This window comes from Zea mays, chromosome 5 (genome assembly GCF_902167145.1).
Source record: "Zea mays cultivar B73 chromosome 5, Zm-B73-REFERENCE-NAM-5.0, whole genome shotgun sequence".
Taxonomy (NCBI): domain Eukaryota; kingdom Viridiplantae; phylum Streptophyta; class Magnoliopsida; order Poales; family Poaceae; genus Zea; species Zea mays.
Genome location: NC_050100.1, coordinates 226030808 through 226054015, shown reverse-complemented (window position 1 = coordinate 226054015; position 23208 = coordinate 226030808). Strand labels below are relative to the sequence as shown.

General features: G+C 45.6%; 3 protein-coding genes across 12 annotated transcripts; all 3 read right to left on the bottom strand.

The window, feature by feature from the left end:
• Positions 1-594: 594 nt before the first annotated feature.
• On the bottom strand, positions 595-1395 carry LOC118471971 (uncharacterized). The gene is made up of 2 exons (XM_035958908.1): positions 1347-1395; positions 595-1038 (listed from the first exon to the last, which is right to left on the bottom strand). Exons 1-2 carry the CDS (start codon positions 1393-1395, stop codon positions 713-715), a joined length of 375 nt encoding a protein of 124 aa, XP_035814801.1. The 3' UTR covers positions 595-712.
• Positions 1396-1484: 89 nt separating this feature from the next.
• Positions 1485-20633, bottom strand: LOC100383043 (uncharacterized). Of its 10 annotated transcripts, none has more exons than XM_023300035.2 (13): positions 20181-20427; positions 19952-20027; positions 19796-19855; positions 19497-19615; positions 19320-19364; positions 19106-19187; positions 18900-18961; positions 18626-18731; positions 18447-18507; positions 18237-18307; positions 17799-17938; positions 2785-2885; positions 1485-1915 (listed from the first exon to the last, which is right to left on the bottom strand). In XM_023300035.2, the coding sequence occupies exons 1-13, from the start codon at positions 20268-20270 to the stop codon at positions 1912-1914; spliced, it is 1017 nt and encodes a 338-aa protein (XP_023155803.1). In that variant the 5' UTR covers positions 20271-20427; the 3' UTR covers positions 1485-1911. The 10 variants fall into 10 exon arrangements, with proteins under 10 accessions (XP_023155803.1, XP_023155801.1, XP_035814630.1 ...); XM_035958737.1 differs by having other exon boundaries at positions 1510-1915; positions 19952-20024; positions 20181-20461; XM_023300033.2 differs by lacking the exon at positions 2785-2885 and having other exon boundaries at positions 1501-1915; positions 19952-20024; positions 20181-20461.
• A 1384-nt stretch (positions 20634-22017) lies between these two features.
• Positions 22018-23200, bottom strand: LOC103627924 (uncharacterized). The gene is made up of 4 exons (XM_008648232.4): positions 23094-23200; positions 22684-22958; positions 22432-22613; positions 22018-22355 (listed from the first exon to the last, which is right to left on the bottom strand). Exons 1-4 carry the CDS (start codon positions 23179-23181, stop codon positions 22127-22129), a joined length of 774 nt encoding a protein of 257 aa, XP_008646454.1. The 5' UTR covers positions 23182-23200; the 3' UTR covers positions 22018-22126.
• Between the last annotated feature and the right edge of the window lie 8 nt (positions 23201-23208).

Genomic DNA, 23208 nt, shown 5'->3' with positions numbered 1-23208 from the left:
GCCATTCCCAAAACATCTATTCTTGAACCTTGCGGCAATCGCCGAACTGCCAAACCGGACATTAGTTGGTAAGTATGTATATCAATCTCCTACTATTTCTAACACCTTCGCAAAAATCAGTATTAATCCATTTTTCACAATTTTGTAGACATTATGGCTATTGTAGTCCACTTAGATACAGTTCAACACACAATGTGGGGTAATGTCAAGAAGATTGTTGTCATGGATGCTAGGTGGTCTCTACACACTATTAAAGTTTGGGGAGCACTGGTTTCAGTTAACACGATATATATAATAGGATTGATAGGGATCCCATTGCTTTTTCTTTATTTGATTGGTAGGGATTTGATTGGATATAATGTACCTGGAAATCACATTGCCTAAGATGTGTAAATGATGATAAATTCACAGGGATGCTTTCTCTTCAACTGCTTATATAGATCTGTACGTTTGTTTGCTGGAGGTACACTTTTTTCCGTTCGTTTGTTTGTCATGTGAGAGGTACACTAGATTCCTACGTCTATCCGTAACGCTGAATAATTTTGTCGGATTGTTAAAACTTGTCGTTTAGCTGTAATGCCTTGACTTGAGAGGTGAGGTAAAGGGTCAGCATTTCAATTCAAGTTTCCTGCTACAAATTTCAAGGTGAATTTTCTCCGAACAATGGAGTCCACTTCCCCTCTCTCTAGCTCTAGCTAGGCAACCGAATCTACTAGCAGAGGCAGCGCATGACGCCGACGACGAAGCTAGCGATGCAGTCCTGTCCGCGGCCTTGGAGCGCGTCGTCTCGAACGAGGCGCTCCAGGCCTCGGTTCCTAGGCAGCGCGCCGGCGCGGTGCAGGATCGTCGCCACCGCGACCGCCGGCCCACCTTCCACCACGCGCGCCGCAAACCGAACCACCGGCCTAAGGAACAGCGGGAGCAGGGCCTGCACGAGCACGAGTGTCGTCAGACAACATAAGGCCTCGCGTCGCGTCTTCAGCAGCACAGCCAAGAAGACACAGGTATACAGACGCTCACCATGAGTTAGTAAATATGCTTGTGCATGTCAGAGGGGAACCACTTGAGTATATGCTCTTGTTATAGGTTTTACTTCAAACCAGGTGTTTGTCTAGAATAGGAGCACTGGTTTCAGTTAACACCTTCCCATTGCTTTTCTATCTTTCGAGTCTGAATGCTTATGCTACATCAGACAAGTAACTATTCTGGAGAATAAGAAAAAAAATGCTCTGATTTCTTTCCAAGTCTCGCACATGACTCAAGAGTGAAGGTTGAGCCTAAGCAAAGCTTGACGATCCCAACATCAGCTCAAACATGTCGTCTGGGGTAAAGAAGGGTTGTCCCACCCAGAATAAGCTCCACATCTGGACTACTGCTCTCCGATATCGCTGTCATGACTTCCCGGACATTGCATACAACATACCGTTTCGTTTGTTAGGATACACCAAAACTGATTGTATATCGTTAATACACTACTTTAAAGCTGCAGTAACTAAAACCTTTTGTGTCTTAGCCATAATCTCAGATTCAACATATAACAATTAGAGAACGATACACTGAACTGTACTCTTGCAAAATAATCAAACCCATTGGTTTGCATGACAGCTAAAAAGAAAGAAAAAGAACATGGTTAAGAAGATGTTCATATATATGAAAGCATGTGCTTCATCTACTGATATGCGGTTGCGGCTCCTGCTCCTGCGGTATCTAGCGCTGCCGCTGCGGCTCCTGCTCCTGCTGCGACTGCGCCGTCTTCCACTGCCTAGACCTCCAGAGGCAATGCGCAGACGACATTCACGTGCAAAGTGTCCAGTCTCACCACATTCATAGCACTTTGACTCAGATCCACCATACCGATCACGACCACCACGACCACTGGAATTACGAGATAGTTCAACTCTCCATCCATTCTTACCTATTTTGGACACCATGCACAAAAGATAGTTAACGCCAGCAAAAAAGTAGTAAGAGCAAAGAGAGGGGTAAGAGTAACAAATTTCAAATCCAGAATAATCAAAATGCTGCTCCGTTCTCCCCAAAAATGCCAAATATAGAAGCAAGCTCTTAATATACACCTGACTGAACAACTCCCCAAACAATCACAGGATTCCTCTTTATAAAAAAAAAGTGTCCAGGCAGAGCTTCAAACAAGTTCAACTTCATTGAGAACAACAGTTAGCGACCTGCACCAGGTGAAACAACAAACTCCATCTCACAAACTAGGCGGGCAAGGCGGCTAGGTTTAGCCGAGCGCCTGGACACCTAGGCGACGCCTTAAAAACATTCTGCATACCTCCATCTAAAAGATCCAAAAAAATCTTGAAATAAAACAGAGTTGGATGAGAATGCAAAATGGATATAAACATTTCAAAGCACCTCTGCAGACAAATAGTTGGACGATCAAGTTTGCAAAGTTTTACACCACTGCAATCAATAATTTTTAGATGGGAACCTAAATCCCTTGAAAAGTCAAATATCACGGTAAATGAAACAAGTTTAACAGACTGGATAGGATGTTGGCCACACAAACATCCAGTGAAGAATACGAGCAAGTTGAAATCAAAGTTAGCGCTGAACTATGAGTCTATGACCCTCTCTAATAAGTTTGTGAGCACATAAATAAATCACCAGAACATCATAAAACTATTCTCTTGGGTTTCATCACCATATGAATGACAAGGTTCTTAGATTAACTTGCCAATCATTCAAGGCTCAAGGGAAAACATGAAAAAACTATGAAATGTATCTATACAAAACCTGAATAAAGTTTGGAAAATTAGTGACCTTCGCAGAACTCCAAACACACGAAACTCATCTTCGAGTTCCCCAGAAGTCACCCATGAATCCAAGTTGCCAACATACACGCGGGCCATTGTGAACAATTCCTGAACTTGGTCACAAGAGAAACAAATAGAGTTAATTCAAGTTAGTACTCCCAACAGCTATGTTATCCCCTTCCCTCCCTATCCCAACAGCAATGGATGCGAGATCCGCGCCTGGCGCAAACCGAACAACAAGGGCTGCGGGATTCGTGCCTGGCGCAAACCGAACAACAAGGGATGCGAGATCCGCGCCTGGCGCAAACCGAACAACAAGGGATGCGAGATCCGCGCCTGGCGCAAACTGAGCAGCAACGGATGCGGGATCCACGCCCGCCTGGACCTTCCCCTTTATGACCATAAATAAAGGTATTTGACCTGAGGAAGATGCGAGTACGCCACCGTGAGCCACTCACCACCAACCTCTACGCCAGATACAAAGAGGGAGAGAAGCTGTCGGCGGTGAATCACAACAACAGCATCGCACCATCTCCAGAGAGCAGTCCGAGGTACTCTCCATCTCTTGTTGGACCTTCTGCTGCCTTCGATTCATCAAAGGGGAATCACAGGGACAACCGTCCAAGCTCGAGGAAGCCACGACACAATCCCCACCTCGTTGGCGCCTAAGGTCGAGTAGAAGCGCGAGGAACACCTCTACCCTAGGTCACGAGGAGGAGGGGCAGGAGGGATCATCGAGCAACACCCATCGGTACAGCCAGCGCCATGGGGGCGCTTTAACCCTGATGAGGACCGAAGCTGGAGCCTCCCACCATAGGGGCTTCGGGTTTTCGATCGCCATATTGATTCCATAGCAATTATTGCTATGTATCTACAATATATTTAGATATATATTTAGATGATTAGATGATTTTATTCGCAATGTATGCAGGATTCTTTCTCCTTGATGGATTCTTTAGAGGAAGAAAATAAAGTACCAGTTGATGAAAGCCAATTGGACAAGGATGCAACATTTGATAATGGATCACCTCTAAATACAAATATAGTTGTCCAAGAAGGTATTACAATTGTATATTAGTTATATCTACCATCACTATTTAATTAGTTCATTAATCACATTGTTTGAACTAATAGTTGTTCACTTTTATGTCCTCACTAATGTTTGCCATGTACCTTGTTTCAGTTGGTTACATATTATTGAATATATATGTTTGCTATTGCTATACTTGGTTATTTGGTAATCGTGATACCAGATTGAGACATATTTTCAACTTGTTATAGTAGAGACATTTTTATTGATATATCAAGTAAAACATAGTATCAATGATTGTAGGTTTTTGTCTCGCGAGGATGGAAGATCAAGAGAAAAATACTGTACTTCCTACCCCCCAAAGAGATAATAAACTATCAGTAGATGAATCTTTACTTGTGTGCTTGTCTCATAACAAGCCAAAAAAATCGGTGGCAACTGTAATTGTTCCAAAAGGTATTATATATATTCTATAAATACTGTAGGGATCAATTTGTTTTCTATTGTAAGCGATTTTCCTTTCATCTCACAACTGTTTTGTTCCTAGATTATATTTGCACGGATGCTGATCTTGCCCTCATCGATTGGATTAAAGAAATCCCTTGTGAACCAAGGGTAGAAGTCGTGCTCATCGATGATGCCTGTGTAGAAAGGAAATGGATAGAATGTCTATTTCAACCGGGCGCATATCTAGGTGATGAGGTAATCTATGATTAGTTTTTCATCTGCTGACCTTGGTATATATAATTTTTTTTACTCGCCCTGGTATTTTTAACCATAAATTACCTGCAGGTGATAGACTGTTACATAAATTTAATAAAAACTACACAGCAACTAAAGTGCAGATCTGGAGGTCGTGTACACATAGAAAATGCTTTTCAGTTCAACTTTCTAAAGCGAGATGGTGATGTTAAAACTAAAACAGATGAGCTATATCCAATTACAGACATGGCACAAATATGTAGTGCTGAACGAAGGGTTTTACTCTACCTAGACCATGATATGGTAAATATTAGTTTGCAATTTAGATGGTTAGTGTTTACATGTATTTTATTTTTATGGAATATTTATAATTATTTTGTAGGTGTTTATTCCGATAAACATCCGAGGAACACACTGGTATCTTGTCGTCATCAATGCAAGAAATATGGAGATACAAGTACTCGATTCACTTGGTACTACATTTGACCGCAATGACCTCACTGACTCGATGAGTTTGCACAAACTAAACAATTACTAATATTATCTCATTAACTTAGCGCAACATCTGATTCCATGTTTTACAAAAATATAAAGATTAAAGGGCTGCAAAGGCAAATTGATATGGTATCTCAGCGTAAAGATTTAAAAGATCACAGGTGGCCAAACCTTCATGTTGCTTCTTGGCCGCTGAGAGAAATAGATATGGGATATGCAAAGCAGACAGATGGGTATACCATAAATTCTTCTTAACTAATTTCTTCATACAAATGTTAATTTTGACATTTTTATTCATGTATATAATGTAGCTCTTCATGTGGCCTATTTCTTTTGAACTATATCGAGTACTGGACAGGGGATGAGCTATCTGACAGTTTTACCCAGGTATATTATTACTATTATGGCATATATGCACATCTACAGTCAGTGTTACATATAATGCTAAGTAAATTGTTTCTTATTTGCAGGATGACATGTCACATTTTAGAAAAAAATTGGCTGCTATATTACTATCTTCATACATGAACAAAAGAAGGGGATATCCAATATACAAATATGATAAAGAAGTTCATACTGGAAGCCCCTCTGATGTTGAGATATTAGATAGCCCAACAAATCATAAGAAGAGGAAACTACTCCATGTGCTTGATAATAGCGAGGTATTGATGGAAGATGAGGATGGCCCCATTACTCAAGCAGACTTACAAAGGTGGTTTGTTGATGAATGGGATAAAAGAACTCCTACAAAAGTCTCGGCGGATGGGTGCACAGACGACTTTTTAATGAGTGGTCTCTCCACAAAAGACATGTCAGTGACTAAAGCCGATTTAATAGATGTGTTATGTGATTACATTATGGCAATCCAAGACGATAGGACATTAGAGTAAGTGCTTATTGTTTTGTCTATTTTATTTATACCAATTACGTATAGTCTTGATATAGACTTCCGTCATGTCATGCTACATTACAGGATGATATGGGTGCGAAGTTTCAATCCTTTTAAGATAGAAATATCTGTCAAAGACCTGCAGAACATATTAAGTATAAATCTAGATACGACTCTAAAATGTTTTGATATGGCTGTTCGATTGCTTGCCAATAAAGAGTCACGTAGGCCGAAAGGTGAAATCATAAAGAATAGAAAGCATTATATGGACATGCGCTTCTGGGTAAGTTTATTTCCAATCAATAATGTAGCAATATATAGTATCTATCTATATCTAATCCTCATGTGGTCATGTATATATATTAATATTTATCCAGAGAATGACTGGTTTTGGTAAACTGCCAAAGTACCATCAGGACCCTACAGCAGAAGAGTTAACAAAAACACTCGATTGTTGGCCATCAATGAACTATTATATCACGGCTTGTAAATATGTAAGTATGAGTTCATTTCAAATGTATTTATAAAGGGCACTTCTTTGCAATCCTAATGACTGATATTTTATAGGTTCTTATGCCATGGAAATTCAACGGTTGCTACGCCCTTTTCGTAATAGATCATGGTAAAAACACGTCACTTTTATTGACTTTGCACCTATTCAAGATTGGTGTAAGCATATGCCATGCAAGAGGTTCGCAGAAGCGATTATCATCGCTTCAAAGAAATATAAGATTGCCTATAGCAAGAAACGTACTAGATGGACAGAGGATATTTTTAAGTGGCAACATACAATTCAACCTGGTGTTCCAATTGACTTAAAAGAGTATTTTCTCTGTACCATCTTCTTAGCAATTTCATTTTTTCTATGATTTCCATTGTATATAACTTAGTTGGCAAAACATTATTTTATAGGCTTAACACCAGCTACCTTATCCTACAAGCTATGACCATGTGGGGGAATGATGGTCCAATGAAATTTGTTAGGGTGAGTGGAGTACGTTCCTTTCATATTCAAACATACATTCCAATTAAATAATAAAAAATTGATGTTTTGTTCTCTTATATGTCTTATGTGTAGGATGCAAAGGTTCTTCGGAGGAACTTTATTATTGAACTGTTAAGTTACGAGGAAAATTCGTGCAGATATGCCATCCCGGCAAATATACAACAGAGAGTTAACAATATTATTAAAAAAGATTAGATTAGTGTACAAGGTGTCAGCATATTTACTTATGATTAAGCATTATATATTTACTCTTTATAAACTATTTGTGTGATTCCATTTCAATCTATTTGGGTAGACTTATTTATATCGTTCTATATCTATGTTTAACAATCACATATTTTGCCGTCACTATTGTACTCACGCCGCACGTCGTCAGGGCCCTAAGTCTATTAAAGGGTCGCAATTTGTATTCCGTAGCATCGCACGGGCACGTTCCTAGTTAAGATAAGAAATAATTAAATTAAGTTGCCTGTATCGTCCTCAACCTAGCTCTATAGGTCTCGGGCAATGGCCTTTAGAGCGTCTTCAACATAGGGGTATCTATAGGAGAAGCCCAGATCCTTGGCCTTCGCCGGAACAACCTTTTGTCCTTCCAACACCTGCAGCGATCAAATATAAAACCGGATTTTTTATAAATTAAACAAGATTATGTAACATTATTTTTTATGACATATATAACCACAGAAAAATTACCGTACACGTCTTAAGTGGCCTAGGAAACAAAAATACAATACAAAAGTAAGAGTCATTTCCTCACTGTTAGAGTGCTGCATGTATATGGGCCTAGCCCATTAGGGCCCCCACCGACGCGCGCTGTCGTCGCCGCCACCCCCACCAGATCCTGCGGGCACTCAGCAGGCTGCGACGACAAGCAGCAGCTCCCAGCCCGCCGCTGCTCCTCCTCGGCTCGTCGTCTCTTGGCCACGCCTCCGACCGCTCCGGCCTTTGTCCCCCCCCCCAACCCGACCACCCATGTCGTTCCACCCTCTGTCCGTCGAGGCCGCGCCGGCGCCGACCCCATCCGCCCCCTGGTGGCTCCTGCTGTTTCCCTGGGCCCCCACGGATCTGCTCCGGCCGTCGCAGTCATCTCCTCGGCTTCCCCTCCAGCGCGCTCTCCCTGCCGGATATCGTCCTGTTTCGCTCTCAGTTGTTGGCGTCAGGTTTTCCCCATGTCCCGCTCGACATGACGGTTGGGGTCCCCGTGCGTGACTACCCACCGCCGCTGACTGTCTACAGCCAGCCCTCCGCCATCACCTCATCACTGTGCGCTCCTTCGGATGACATTGCCACCATCCTCGCCGCCACCTGGGCAGCCGTTACAGTGGCTCGCCAGCGGGCCCAGGACGCCGCGCGTGCCCTTGAGCAGGAGTAGGCAGTTGTCGACGCCATCGAGCGCCAGTACGCCGAGACCTATCGTCGTCTCGCCAGCAAGGTCGTGTTGGATGGCTCTCCCACGTCCGCTCGACACTGCGCAGACACCTTCGAGCCCGCGTCCGTCCTAGCCTCCACTCTTCGCGCCTTTCTTCACGCTCAGGCGGCGACCCTCACCAGCATCCGGGCAACCGTCACCAACATTCTCGCGCCGGACTCCAATCAGTACCCTCGGTGGCGCGACCAGGTCCTGCAGACCCTCTGCCGCTACGCCCTCGTCGACCACGTCCTCTCCCCGGTCACTGGCCCGACGGAGGATTGGCTCCTGATGGATGAGGTGGTACATTCCTGGATCCATGGCACCCTCACGGTCGAACTTCAAGACATCGTTCGTGTGTCGAACGATACGGCTCACCGGATCTGGGGTGCCCTTGAGGCTCAGTTCCTCGGCAACCGCCAGACTCGAATTCTGTACCTTAAGACCGCTTTCCGCCAGCTTGCTCAGGGCGATCTCTCTGTGGACGAGTATTGTCGTCAGATGAAGACGATGGCAGACACTCTCTGCACCCTCGGGGCCCCCATCACCGATGAGAGCCTCGTGCTCAACCTCCTCCGTGGATTTAGCCCTCACTTCGATCGTGTGACGCCCATCCTTACCCGCATGAAGCTGTTTCCCACTTTTGCGGATGTCAAGAACGATCTCCTTCTCGAGGAGCTTCGCCTCTCCGCCACTACGACCGCAGATCCCGCCACGGCGCTCTACAGCGCGCCTCGGGCCCCTCTGACTCCGGGGGCTCCACTTCACCGTCCTTCGGCTCCATCGCCCTCTGGAGCTCTTCGTCGGCCTACTAGCTCCGGGGGGTCGCGGTCGCGGTAGCATGTCGGGCGGCCGGGGTAGCTCTCCGGGTGGTTCTCAGTGGCCATCCCTCTACAACCCGTGGACTGGCACCATCCACATGTGGCTCGAGCCATCCGCGGGTGCCTCAGTCCCTCGCCCCCCCCCCCCCCCCCCCCCCACACACCTCTCAGCAGGTCTTCTTTGCCGCTCTGCCGCCGGCTGCGCCCTCGGCTCCCCAGCCTCAGCAGGGGCTCCTTCCTCTCTTGGGGCCTCCGGCCCAGCCTGTGTGGGGGCCCTGGACCAATGGGTGGGACGCGCAGTCTCTCGCCAGCTCCTTCTCCACGATGACGCTGGCCCCACCCACCTCGGTCTCTGACTGGATGGCTGACTCCGGTGCCTCCTACCACACCATCCCGAACGCAGGTATTTCCATTAAACCTTAGGCTAGGATATCACCATCTCAGGGGTCAGGTTATCACAATCCACCCCCTTAGAAGAACGATGTCCTCGTCGGTCAACCCCAATCCAGAAACCTCCCCTCTTAGCCACGTCTGTGTGTCTAGTGTCGTCATATGCCATGTCATGTGACCACTCTAGGCCCACATGCGCCATGAGCCATATACCCGAACCCCTAACCCACACACGCCCGTGAAACAGCGAGGGTCGACTCTGATACCACTTGTAACACCCCGTCCAATCCCGGACCGATGGTACTTTCTCCTGGCAGCTCTCTAGTATCATATATTATCCCCACAGACCAACACGAGTCTTTTGTGCGCACTTTGTCCTCACTCATGCGCACCCGAGAAAACATCCCGGTCGGTCACCCATCTCAAATTGCTCCAAGCCAAGCACACTTAACTTGGATGTTCTTTCGAGATAGGCTTCCAAAAAAGAAGATGCACCTTGTTGGTATGAATACTCTATTAATTCTATTAAGCCTTGGGCTAGGATATCATCATCCCAGAGGTCAGGATATCACAAAGTCAAGAGGGCCATCCGATGAATTGTTTTGCAAATATTGCAAGAAGACGAACCATGTAATTGAGAACTGTTACAAATTGAAGAACAAGGAGAAGAGGAACAAGGATAAGGGTAAGACCAGTGGTACTGTCTCTGTTGCCTCCAAAAAATAGTTCTGATAATGGTGATGTTCTTATTGCCTTTGCTGGATGTGCTGATGATGATGTCCAATGGATCCTCGAAGCTATGCAAAACGGAGGCACTATTCGGATGGGCAATAATTCCCTTGCACTGTTGTTGGCATGGGCACCATGCAAATCAAGATGTTCGATGGGGTTGTGCACACATTGATAGAAGTGCGGCATGTTCCATCCATGTTCAGGAACCTCATCTCTTTGAGTACTCTAGACGAGAAAGGTTATAAGTATACCGCCAGTGACGGTGTCATGAAGGTAACAAAAGGCTCTCTTGTGGTAATTAAAGGTGATTTGAAAGCTGAAAACTTATATGTGCTACGAGGTATTTCTGGCTCTGCTAATGTTGTTGCTGCTTCTGATCCTAAGACTACTAAAATTTGGCATATGTGCCTTGGCCATATGAGTGCACTTGGTTTAGCAGAATTAAGCAAGAGAGGTCTTCTTGATGGTTTCCATGCTGATACCCTTGATTTCTGTGAGCACTGTGTTTTCAATAAGCATAAAAGGGTAAAGTTCGGTTCTGCTATTCATAATACCGAAAACATTCTTGACTATGTCCATGCTGATTTGTGGGGGCCATCACATATAACTTCTCATGGTGGTGCTCGTTACATGTTGACTATTATTGATGATAAGTCGCGCTTAGTTTGGCCTTATTTTCTTAAGCAAAAATCAGATGCATTTGAGTCTTTTAAGGTTTGGAAGACTATGGTTGAGAAGCAGACTGAGAGGAATCTGAAAGTTCTGAGAACTGACAATGGTATGGAGTTTTGTTCTAGTGATTTTAACTCCTTCTGCAGGAAGGAGGGCATTGTGAGGCACCGCACTATACCATATACGCCTCAGCAGAACGGTGTGGCGGAGCGTATGAATAGAATAATAATCTCTTAGGCTCGGAGTATGTTGTCCAACTCAGGTTTGAGCCAAAAGTTTTGGGCTGAGGCCGCTTCCACTTCTTGTAATTTGATCAATTGTTCACCATCCACTGCTATCGATAAGAAAACTTCAATTGAGGTTTGGTCTGGCTCCCTCTATGATTATTCTCAGTTGAGAGTGTTTGGCTATACTGCATATGCACATGTTGATAATGGTAAACTTGAGCCTAGAGCAATTAAGTGTGTTTTCTTGGGTTATGGATCTGGTGTTAAAGCATATAAATTGTGGAATCCTGATACACAGAAGACATTTTATAGTAGGAACGTTGTGTTCAATGAAACTGTTATGTTCACTTTTGTTGTATCTACTAGTACTACTAATCGGAATTCTGAATCTATCAATGTGCAGGTGGAGCACATGGGGGATGTTGATGATCATGCTCCACCATCTGCTGAACCTGCTGAAAATACATCTCCTATCAGTGCCTCGTAACCTGTTGTGGAGTCTCATCCTCAATCTCTTGTTGAAGGTCGAGCTAGGAGGAAGATAGTTCGGCCTAGAAGACTGATTCAAGAGTGCAATGTTGCTTTTGCTTTGGCTATTGTTGAAGAGGTTGATAACGTTCAGGAACCATTGAATTACTCAAAAGTTATATTGTCTACTGATAGTGAAAAGTGGATCGGTGCTATGCATGAAGAGATGGAGTCTCTTGAGAAGAATGGCACTTGGGAACTAGTTCGGTTGCCTCCTGGCAAAAAGGCAGTTAAGTGCAAATGTATCTTCAAAAGAAAAGAAGGTATGACTACAAAAGAGCCTCTGCACTATAAATCAAGGCTACTTGCAAAGGGTTTTAGTCAGATTCCAGAAATTGATTACATTGATGTCTACTCTCCTGTTGTCAAGCATAGTTCAATTCGTACCTTTCTTAGCCTTGTTGGCATGCATGACTATGAGCTTGAGCAGTTAGATGTGAAAACTGCTTTCTTACATGGTGATTTGGAGGAGGACATTAATATGGACCAGCCTGAAGGGTTCGTTGTTCCTGGAAAAGAAGACTATGTGTGCAAGTTGAAGAAGTCCTTATATGGTCTGAAACAATCTCCCAGACAATGGTATAAGAGTTTGGATTCATTTATGCTTTCTAATGGCTTTCAGAGGTCTCAATATGATAGTTGTGTTTATCTTAAGTTTGTTAATGAATCACCTACATACTTGTTGTTATATGTTGATATGTTGATTGCTGCCAAAAGCATGAAGAAAATCGTTGCTTTGAAGGCGCAGCTTAGTAGCGAATTTGATATGAAGGATCTAGGTGCTGCAAAGAAAATCCTTGGCATGGAGATAGTCAGGGATAGAAAGTCTGGATTGCTATACTTGAGCTAGAAGAATTATATTGAGAAGGTCCTTCGTCATTTCAACATGCAAAATACTAAACCTATGAGTACTCTGTTGGCTCCTCATTTTAAATTGTCTGCTAAACAGTATGCTGAAACTGATGCGGATCTTGACTATATGTCAAAAGTTCCATACTCTAGTGTTGTTGGGTCACTCATGTATGCTATGGTTTGCTATCGTCCTGATTTGTCTCATGCTATGAGCGTTGTTGCTAGATACATGTCTAATTCCGGTAAAGAGCATTGGAAAGTTGTTCAGTAGATTTTCAGATATCTAGGTGGTTCTTCTAGTGCTTGTTTATGTTTTGATAAATCTGGAGATGGTCTGGTTGGCTATGTTGATTCAGATTATGGTGGTGATTTAGACAGGAGGAGATCACTTTCAGGTTATGTCTTTACTGTTGGAGATTGTGTTGTGAGTTGGAAAGCTCGTTTACAGGATATTGTTGCTTTGTCTACCACAAAAGCTGAGTATATGGCGATTGTAGAAGTTACTAAGGAAGTCTTATGGTTGAAAGGTATATATTCAGAGCTATGTGAAATTAAGTCTTGCATTACCATTCATTGTGATAGTCATAGTGCTATTTATCTCACCAAAGATCAAATGATTAATGAGAAATCCAAGCATATTTAAATTCGTTATCACTTCGTTCGCGATATCATTAAGAAAGGTTTGGTGAAGGTATGCAAAATCAGTACTCATGATAATCCTGCTGATATGATGACGAAGCATGTTCCTGTTGCTAAGTTTGAGCTATGCTCAAGCTTAGTTGGTATTACAAATTAGCCCTAGCGGTTGTTGGCACCGGCATGATGATGATGCATTGTTTGAGGTGGAGTTTGTTATTATGATGCTACAAGAAATTTGTCTCAAGGTGGAGTTTGTTGAGTTTGTAATCTAAATTCTGGAGAAGGCGACCAAGTTGGCGAGCGAAGCGAAGGCCCATCGCTGGGAGGCTTCGGCCGGAGCGTAGCGATGAGTGGTACGGATCGTTCCCTACTCACCTTAGGGTTTCACCTCTATAAATACACTGGTAATCCGCAAGAGATAATCATCTCATTGTAAATCTCCTGCGATCTGTAACCACCCAAAAAATAGTGAGATTGTTGTTGTCCGGCGCACGTGGTTTTTCCCCTTCGCTTTGGATGGTTTTCCACGTTAAATCTATGTCTTCTCTGTGTTTGATCTGCTTTGTGTCGTATCGATTCTAACACAGTGTTGTAGCAATATTCAGCCCATGGTAGCCACTCCACCCAAGGCCTTGGACGATCACCTGTGATGCAGCGGAGATACATGGCAATAGTCTTGACCACCTTAGATTGACCATCTGTCTATGGGTGAAAAGTTGTGCTCATTCGAAGTTTGACACCTGCTAGTTTGAACAGGTCGCGCCAGATGTTTCTTGTGAAAACCGGATCGCGATAACTGACGATCGACTTAGGAAACACATGAAGTCGAACTATTCCTTCAAAGAAAGCCTGAGCCACTATTGTTGTTGTGTAGGGATGGCTTAAAGCTATGAAGTGTGAATACTTGGAGAATCTGTCCACTAATGAGAATGGCGGACTTGCCATGCACTTTGGGAAGTTCCTCGATGAAATCCATTGATATATCGGCCCAAACCTGCGATGGCACCTCCAGTGGTTCAAGCAAACCAGCTGGGTGTAGGGCTTTAGTCTTCTTTTGTTGGCACACGGCACATGAACGAACCCAATCACGTACAAACTATCTGTCCTTGTTGATCTTGAAGTCTGCACGTACTCGTTGCAGTGTTTTCTAGATGCCTCCATGTCCTGCCGAGTGGATAGTGTCCAATATAGTTGGCAACAGGGCAGAAGACCCCGGCACAAACACCTGACGGCCATACAAGATAAGGCCATCAACCAGCTGTCATGGGTCAGTAAGGACGTCGTCTTTGATTTGGTTGCAGATTTGTTGGCACTCTGGCGCTGCTGCACATTCATGTCGCAGCTCTTCATAGACCCTTGATGACTGCAAATGGATGACTGAAAATGCTAGTGGTCCTGACCCTTGAAGCAGCACAGCTCCAAATCCGATTCCAAAAGCGTCGCAATCAACAATGAATGATTGCCCAAAGTTTGGAAGTTGTAGGACAAGTGTTGTGGAGAGGGCACCTTAGTGTGTGGAATGTTGTAGTTGCTACTGGTCCCCAAAGGAACCCCTCCTTTTTCATTAGGGCGGTCAATGGGGTTTCAATTTTCCCAAAGTCCTTGATAAACTTACGATAGTTTACGTCTAGTCCCAAAAATCCACGCAGCCCTCTTGGTGACTGAGGAGCTGGCTAAGAAGTGATAGCCTCGATCTTGCTTGAATCCATTGCCACACCTTCTGCTAAGTTTATGTGGCCCAAGTAAGACACCGAAGATGCTCGGGAAGAACACTTGGACTGCTTGATGAAGAGATGATTTTCCCGTAATATTTCCAGAACTCCTTTGACATGTCGAAGGTGGTCTAACCAAGACGAGCTGTAGATTAGGATGTCATCAAAGAATATGAGGACACAACGGCGTAGAAGAGCCCCTACGACCACGTTCATCAATGCTTGGAAGGTAGTCGGTGCGTTGGATAGACCTAATGGCATTACCAAGAACTCAAAATGTTTGCGGTGTCTTCGAAAGGTTGTTTTATGGACATCTGTTGGGTGTACTCGCACCTGATGATAACCAGAGCGAAGGTCGAGCTTTGTGAAGAATCAAGCACCATGGAGCTCGTCCAGCAGCTCATCTACCACTAGTATAGGGAATTTGTCCTTCACAGTCCGTTCATTAAATGCTCGATAATCAATGTAGAATCGCCAAGAATTATCTGACTTCTTGACCAACAAGACCGGGGTTGAAAATGCTAATGTGTTGTGCCTAATATTTCTCTATTGCGACATAGCTGAACATTGTGCTTCTAGCTCATCCTTCTATAGCTGAGGATATTTGTATGGTCTTACAACTACTAGGGTGGTCCTAGGGAGTAGGTGGATGTGATGATCACATGGCCTTGCTGGTGGTAGACCACTGGGGGCCTTGAAGACATCATTGAACTGTTGTAACAGGGACTCCATCATGTTTGTGGGATCTGCCCTGGCTGCTCGAGCTGATAGGGGCATGGGTATATCCCAGCGTGTAGACCCCAGTCCCTTCTAAAGGATCCGCTTGCCCCTTCTCTAGAAGGCCATACACATATCATCCAGATCCCAAAGAATGGGTCCTAAAGTTGGCAGCCATTGAACTCTTAAGATGACACCAAATGAATCCAAAGGAATGGCATAAGCATCCATGATGAACTCCTCCGGACCTACTGAGAAGCTGAGACTATTTGCAAGCCCATAGCAGTTGACTTTGTCCCCATTGGCTACTGTCACCTGGCAACCATGGCAGGGTCTGAACCCCAATTGCATGGATTGTGCAATCTATGTGTTGATAAAATTATGTGTGGATCCTGTGTCCAGAAGAGCAGTGAGGATTTTGTCCCTGACTTGGATCTTGACCTGCATTGTGTCCTCTGATCGGATACCTGCCAGTGCATGGAGCAAGATCACTGGTTCAGAATTCTCCGGTGTCTCCTCTTCTTGTGTGGTCGTGTCATACTCATAATCGGTCACCTCTAAGTAAAAGAGCCGAGGGCACCGATGACTGCGGATATATTGTTCATCACAATTGTAACAAAGTCCTTGGCAACAACACTCAGTCATCTCGGCAGGTGTCAGCTTCTTGAATGGTCGTTGTTGTATTGTGCCGAGTGCTGCAGTTATAGCTGGTTGCGGTGCCGGCACTGGTACTGACGGATGCTGAGGTGGACGTTGCTGGTGCTTGTTGGAGTTTGGTGTCGGGTGGGTGTCGAGCGCCTGTGTCCTTCGTTCGTATGCGCGCGCCAAACTCAGGGTGAGATTGAGATCACGTGGTGCCATGAGTTCCACGTCGATCTTGATACGCTCCGACAGTCCAGCAATAAATAGTTGTACCTTCTGCTCCTGAGACAAAGGAGTTGTTTAGGCTAGCAGGTCCCAAAACCTCTCCTGGTAGTCACCCACTGACGTGCGGAAGGGAAGGCGTGCCAGTTCGCTGAGAGGATTGTTGCGTAGTGGCGGCCCAAAGCGGAGTTGGCAATGCAGCTTGATGATTCCCCACGACAAGGAAGGTTTGTCGCGCTGAAGTTGGGTGTACCATGTCCGAGCAATCCCTGTCATGTGATAAGATGCAAGCCAGACTTTCTCCTCCTCCAACGTGCGCTGACCTTCAAAGAATTGTTCACATCGATTGAGCCACTGGAGGGGGGTCTTCCTTGCCGTCAAATAAGGCAAATTCGAGGCAATCGAAGTGAGGAACTCCTACAGTTGAAGGATGGGGAATGGCACTAATATATGGCTGACAAGGGGTGGATAATGTGGAATGGGTGAGGGTGAATGCGACAAGGGTAGTAGATGGATTGGGAACTGGTTGGTGGTGGCTGGTGGCACGGTGGAGGTATAGGCGACAGCAGAGGATGAGGAGATGGGTGGTGGGATGGGCACATCAGTTGGCGTCGAGGTGGGGGTATGCCTCCATACCCGGGCAAGCCATAGGGGCAGCTTGCTGGAAGGGACAACGCCGATGCTGCAGGTGTGGTCTCCACTGCTGCAATGCGCGAGGAAATGGAGGACATCTACGTTGCAAAGGCCCCAAGTTAGTGCTAAACTTCGGCAAGGGCGGTGGTGATCGCCTCCAACAATGATGGCTGAGCGGCAAAAGCAGGACTGTCGCCGGCGTTGGATCCCGGCATCTCCGATACCAAATTGGTAGGATTACCTCGGCTGCGAAGGTTATAGGAGTGAGTACTCGCGGGGTGATGATTAGGCGAGCGGGGGTGAAGGGGAGTCGTGTTGCTACCGGCTCAAGAACACAGACGAGGGTGGAGAACACGAGTGAGGCAAGGAATGATCCCTTTCTTTGATTGATCAATGCACAATCCTTTTGGATACAACGCCTAGACCTTATAGACCGGTCCCGGGCCTCAACAAACTCCTCCTAATATGTAGCCCTTTTATTTAGGGATAACTAGCTAACAAACTCTATCTAATAACTAGCTAACAGATTCTTCCCTTGTCTTCTAAGCCGTTTGGCCCTGGGCGGGTAGCTGTTTCAGCCTACGCCCATATCCTATACCCGTCATAACAGTATCCAAAAGTAATAATCTGTTCTGATCTCTCTCCAAATAGCATATAAGTGTGATTTACGTAGGAATGTAGTATGTCAATGAGATGAGTGTTACCACAGAAGCGCCTTCTCCTAGCACCGCTTTGAGCGCAAATCCCGGCACGGGCAACCAAGAGGGCCGCCCAACGATTCGCCCCAGACGTTCGCATAGCTCAGACAAACGCACAGGATTAGGTGCAGTTCCATTGATTACACCTAATAAACAGAATGTGAGGCTGCTCTCAATATACAAAATCATGCCATAAAGTGTATCATGTACTCCAAAGTCAGCTAGCACTACGTCATTACTTGAATGCTACCACAATATGAATTCATTGCAGTATCGCACCATAAAGTGTCTTGCATTCAACTGATATCCATACCATTATCTTACAATTCATGAAATTCATAAGTTGTTTTGCTTGCAGTAGGGTGTTTGCATGGCTTCTAGCAGCATACCTAGTCTGTAACACATGGGCGGGGGGGGGGGGGGTCAGAGAATGTGTGAGTTCACCTTTGTATGTAGGGTTCGTTAGAGATTCATAGATGAGGTTGACTAGGTCATCCAGATGAATCCAAGAAAACCTAGCAATCAGATAATCAATTAATTGGTACAATATGCTGAAGTTGAATGTACTAACGATCAAATCCCATCTGTCTGAAAACAGAATGACTAGGATCCCAGCGTATACTATAAGTCTGTAGCACAAGAGAGAGAAGCAACCATTGGCGTCCCGTCCCCAGAGGACCACCAGCAAACATCATAAAAAGGGGTATCATCTTTGCTGCAGATGGACAGATGAACCAGGTGAATAAGCAGCGTAGATTGGAATGGTCCTTCTCTTGAGGAAGGAAAATAAAAGGACAAGAGGGGAGAAAAGGAATTAAATGAAACACAGCAACCTAGAGCACCGCCGTCCTTGCCAAGAACAACCCCAATCCGGAGAAGTACAAGCCTAACATCCTCCTGGTTTACTTGGCATGCCGTGGCCTCCCATTCTCTGCACACCTGCACTTTTTGCCCACGTCATAGGGACAGAAGACAGACTGTTGTAAGATGCATGTAAAATGTTGGATGCATCATGCATTAGGAGCAATGATCCTTTACTGAAAGTGTTATGACGCTCGAGGAGTGATGGAAAGTAGGCAATGTAAGCTAGAACTGCATGAACCTAACCTCAGCTAGGTAGTCATTGCCCGAGGGACTTGATTCATCAAAGCTATGGATTTCGCTGGTACCTGCAGCATTTATGCACGCAGCGAAGTGATCGAAAACAACCGGTGCATGTGTTTCTATTGGACTGCAGGTGGATTAAAACGGCGGATGCTAGTTCATCAGCCTCAGCAAGATGAAGCCAAGTGGCTAGTTCACGAACGACGCACCATAATAGCCAATGGCTGTTGCGCTCACAAACACTGAGGGTCGAGTATCAGCGTTTCCAGCATGGTTGATGTACTTCACCACCTTTTTCAGCGGTGAAAATAGGAAGCATAATTATATACTAGTTGAAATAGTTAGCTTAGGAAATCAAAGCGAAGTGAATTATTAGCTTGCATGTTTTGAATTGTATGTAGGGAGGGATGGGATGGGATGTACCTTTGATGTAACATTGACCCGGCTCTGTTTGATTTCCTGCTTAATCTGCGAAAGAGAAGGCAGGTAGTCTATGATGGACGACATAGAGAGGGAGATAAATGCATCGAATCGTGGCAAAGATTACAGATATATCTATGTATCTACTGCAGACTGGAGATTTGAACAAATGGAACGGACCTCGGGTGACCATCTAGTGCTTATGGGCATGCCTGCCAGGTTGACAACAGCAGTGGAGCCTCTGACGCATGCCTCCCAATCCCCTTGCTGGGCTATTGTGAGTCCAGGATAGGTGGAAGCTGCGTGCGATGGATGGATCAGGTCGTCATATGCACATGCACGGATCACAAATTTGGTTTCAGCAACGATAGAACTGAACATCGTTTATTATTATAGCCGCCTGACAGTAGTATCGGTAGTGTATATGCATGGGTAAATGCATCAGGAAGTAGTGATTGTTGAGTTGGATCTTTTCTTACCAGGAAAAACTGACGCAGCCTTGGAGGCAGACCTTGTTAAGATGCAAACCTTGTGATCATCTGGATGCAATGAAACATGTGTATGTATGTGATGAGAGAGAGAAGGCAGGCAATAAGTGAATCCAGTCCAGTAGTGAGCCAAGGAAGGAAGCAGACCCGATAGAAGCTTGTGAACCAATCTGCGTCCAATGAAACCTGTGGCTCCAGTGATGGAAACAGTCATGGGAGGCTGCTGAAACCGATAAGTAAGCATATCAAAGTTAGGTAGTATAGTAATGATGTATGTCTATTGATTGGTGGCAAGGCAGAGAAACATGGATGGATTCATATCTACTGTATGAGATAGTGCTAGCTAGAGATTATCACGTCAGTACACTATACATACCACAGGCTCAGAGCTGAGGGCGCAGCGCAGGAGCCTCCGCGTGCGAGGGCGAGGCTCCAGCTTCAGGTTGGGGGTGCTGGGGAAACCCATGGCAGCGGCACCAGCAGAGCAGGAGAAGCACAAGAAGGACTCCGACTCCGATCCGTTAGCTGGCCCCACTCCAATCTCCTCCCATGGATTCGTAGATGAATGGTGGTGCCGCCGCTTGCGTGGCCGGACGGACCCGAGGATTCCATTCGCTTTTGCTTGGTTGGCGACCGTCCGCAGCTGCACCAAGAATCAATCCATCCTCCAGTCTCGACCGTCGACCATGGGCTGGGCTGGGCTGGCAACACACCTTTCTCACTTACCAGCCCAATAAGGTTGAGCGTTTGTTTTATCGGGAGGGAGGGAGGGAGGGAGGCACTTTGTTGACCGTTGTCCCAACTTCCTTTCGGCTGCCATACCGTACTCCCTCCCTCCCAAGCTTTTTGGGATTATGATCCTCCCGTCCGTTGGCTTCGCCCCGCTGGTACTCTGCAGCGCGTCGTCGCTCCTCTGGTCTTCTCGAGCTCGCCAACTCGCCGGTAAGGTGAGATTTTCCTTTGAGCGCCCGCTAACAGCGCACGCCCTCGGTAAAAGACGTCGATGCCCTCCCCATTCCTCAACTCACCGTCCCCTATTGTGACCTAACCCTAACTCTTAGAAGCTCCTCCTTCCAGCGCCGTCAAGCTCCTTCATCGGAGGTCCTCCTTCTCTGCAATGTCGTCGAGGGGGAAGAAGAGGCTAGTGGTCGAGGTGGATCTCGATTTAGATCCTGCAGCTGAGGTCACCGCCGCCTTCGATCGACTCTGTGTTTCCGTAGTGAACAAGCCGCCACCAGCTGCCGCCGTTGGTAAGGATTCAGCCTCCTCCACCTTGGTCAACAGTGTAGCCTTTGGTAAGGATTCTTCCTCCTCCGCTCGATCTCCTCCGACGATGTCCACCGAACAGCCTCACTCATGGAGCACTCCGGCCGTCACCACTCCATTGTCAGCAGCATCAACTGTGCCGGTAACAAAAGCACTACTTCTTCAAGGACTGAATCGAGTATGGTGGCATGAACTGAATTTAGTACTGAAATGGTTGCTCTTTTTCTTTTGTTTTGCAGTATGCCAGGTACAAAGAGGTCTATAATGGCCTTAATGACGCCATTGAAGAGATGCAGAAAGTAGCGATGAATTTGAAGGCATTGTCTACTGAGTACATTGTTCCTGAGCCTTCTTCGGGTAAAGAGATCTTGGTGAACCAATTAATGTGGCGCGTTCATGAGCTTGCGCAGTCACTAGATGAAGCATTGTATCGATCTCTACTCGCTCAGGCCGGTCCTTCACCACCCTTGTCTGAGTATTTTGACAACGACAGATCAGATGATGAAGCCCACATGATGAGTGGTGGGGATTGGGCTCTGGAAGATGTTAATTTTGAAGAGATTCGGGATCGTATGAGGAACTAGAATTTGGGAGGCAGTGCTTAGCCCATCAACTGGTTGTAGTAATTTGCAATGTAGTATTTGTGATGTAATACATCTAGTAAGTCTTTTGTCGGCAACAAGAGACTACCATATTTGTTCGCTGTTCTGTCAAGTATGTGTCAGTTCGAGTATGTGTTTGTTCAAGTATGTGTATGTTCTAGTATTTGACAGATTAATGTGAGAACAATGTGTGTGTTCGAGCATTTGTCAGCACAATTTGTGAACTAAATGTCTGTTCGAGCAGTTGTCAGATTAAGCTATGTTTGCAGTCGTTGTTGCACTATCTGTCAGGCAATAGTATGTATCACTTGCCATTGCAGGTACTCAAACATATATCACTTGCCATTGCAGCAACAGAATCAATTTTGGCGTTGCACTTTCCAACATGTATCAAACAGGTTCACATGTTCACACAGATTACACATACAAGTTCTTAAAACAGGTCCAAGACAGATTAGACAGATTCAAACTGCAGCAGCAGTGAGGCTTTCTTCTTCGGTGTAATCTTGCGTACGACTCTTCTAATCTTTCTTGGAGGCGATGAAAGGCCAGCTTCTGCAGTTGGGGTGTTGACACCTGGAACAGCACTAGGAACAGCACCAGCAACAACACTAGGAACAGGACCAGCCATGTTTTCTTTGGGAAACCACTGTTTTGTGGTATTCATCCTTGGTTTTCGTTTTCTGCATATAAACATAACAATCAGATGTATATTATTAACATGAAACCTATATTAATAATGATCTATTTGTGGCTTACCTCTTTTTAGTTCCATTAAGGGGGCATTTTGGGCTTGCTTTCCGATGACCTAGTTGACCACAATTTGGGCACTTTATCTTTCCTCTTAGTATCTTTCTCTCATTTTCATTTTCATTTCCAGATACTTTTTTCTTTCCTTTACCACCTTCAATTTCTATGGAGACCCAATCAATTTGTAAACCCTAAACCGACATACTAGTCACTCACTGCAAACAAAATGAAATATACATAAACAAAATGGCATAACCTTACATCTGCAAATGATGCATCCAGAGGTGGAAGAAGGGGCCTATGAGCAGGGGGGTCGCCTGGTATGTCAATCCCTAAGCCGGCGCACCTCCATTGCTCTGACTCACGATCCTCTCCGTCCATGGCGCAACCAACTACTACTGCAGGACTCAGTGAATGAAGGGAATGCAGGGGTACCAGGGCGCTACACGGTGGGGGGATGCGCCTTCCTCCATGGCAGCAGGGAGTTGGAAGGACGTCCACGCTGACCGAACCTTCGTTCGTCCGTGGCGGCCGGACTGGGGAAAATGGGCAGCAGCACGAGTGAAAAAGGAGCAAGAGGAGGAAGGGAGGGAGGGGTAGATCAGTCACAGAATGACTTTTACCGAGGGCGTGCGCTGTTAGCGGGCGCTCAAAGGAAAATCTCACCTTACCGGCGAGTTGGCGAGCTCGAGAAGACCAGAGGAGCGACGACGCGCTGCGGAGTACCAGCGGGGCGAAGCCAGCGGACGGGAGGATCATAATCCCAAAAAGCTCCTCCCTCCCCTC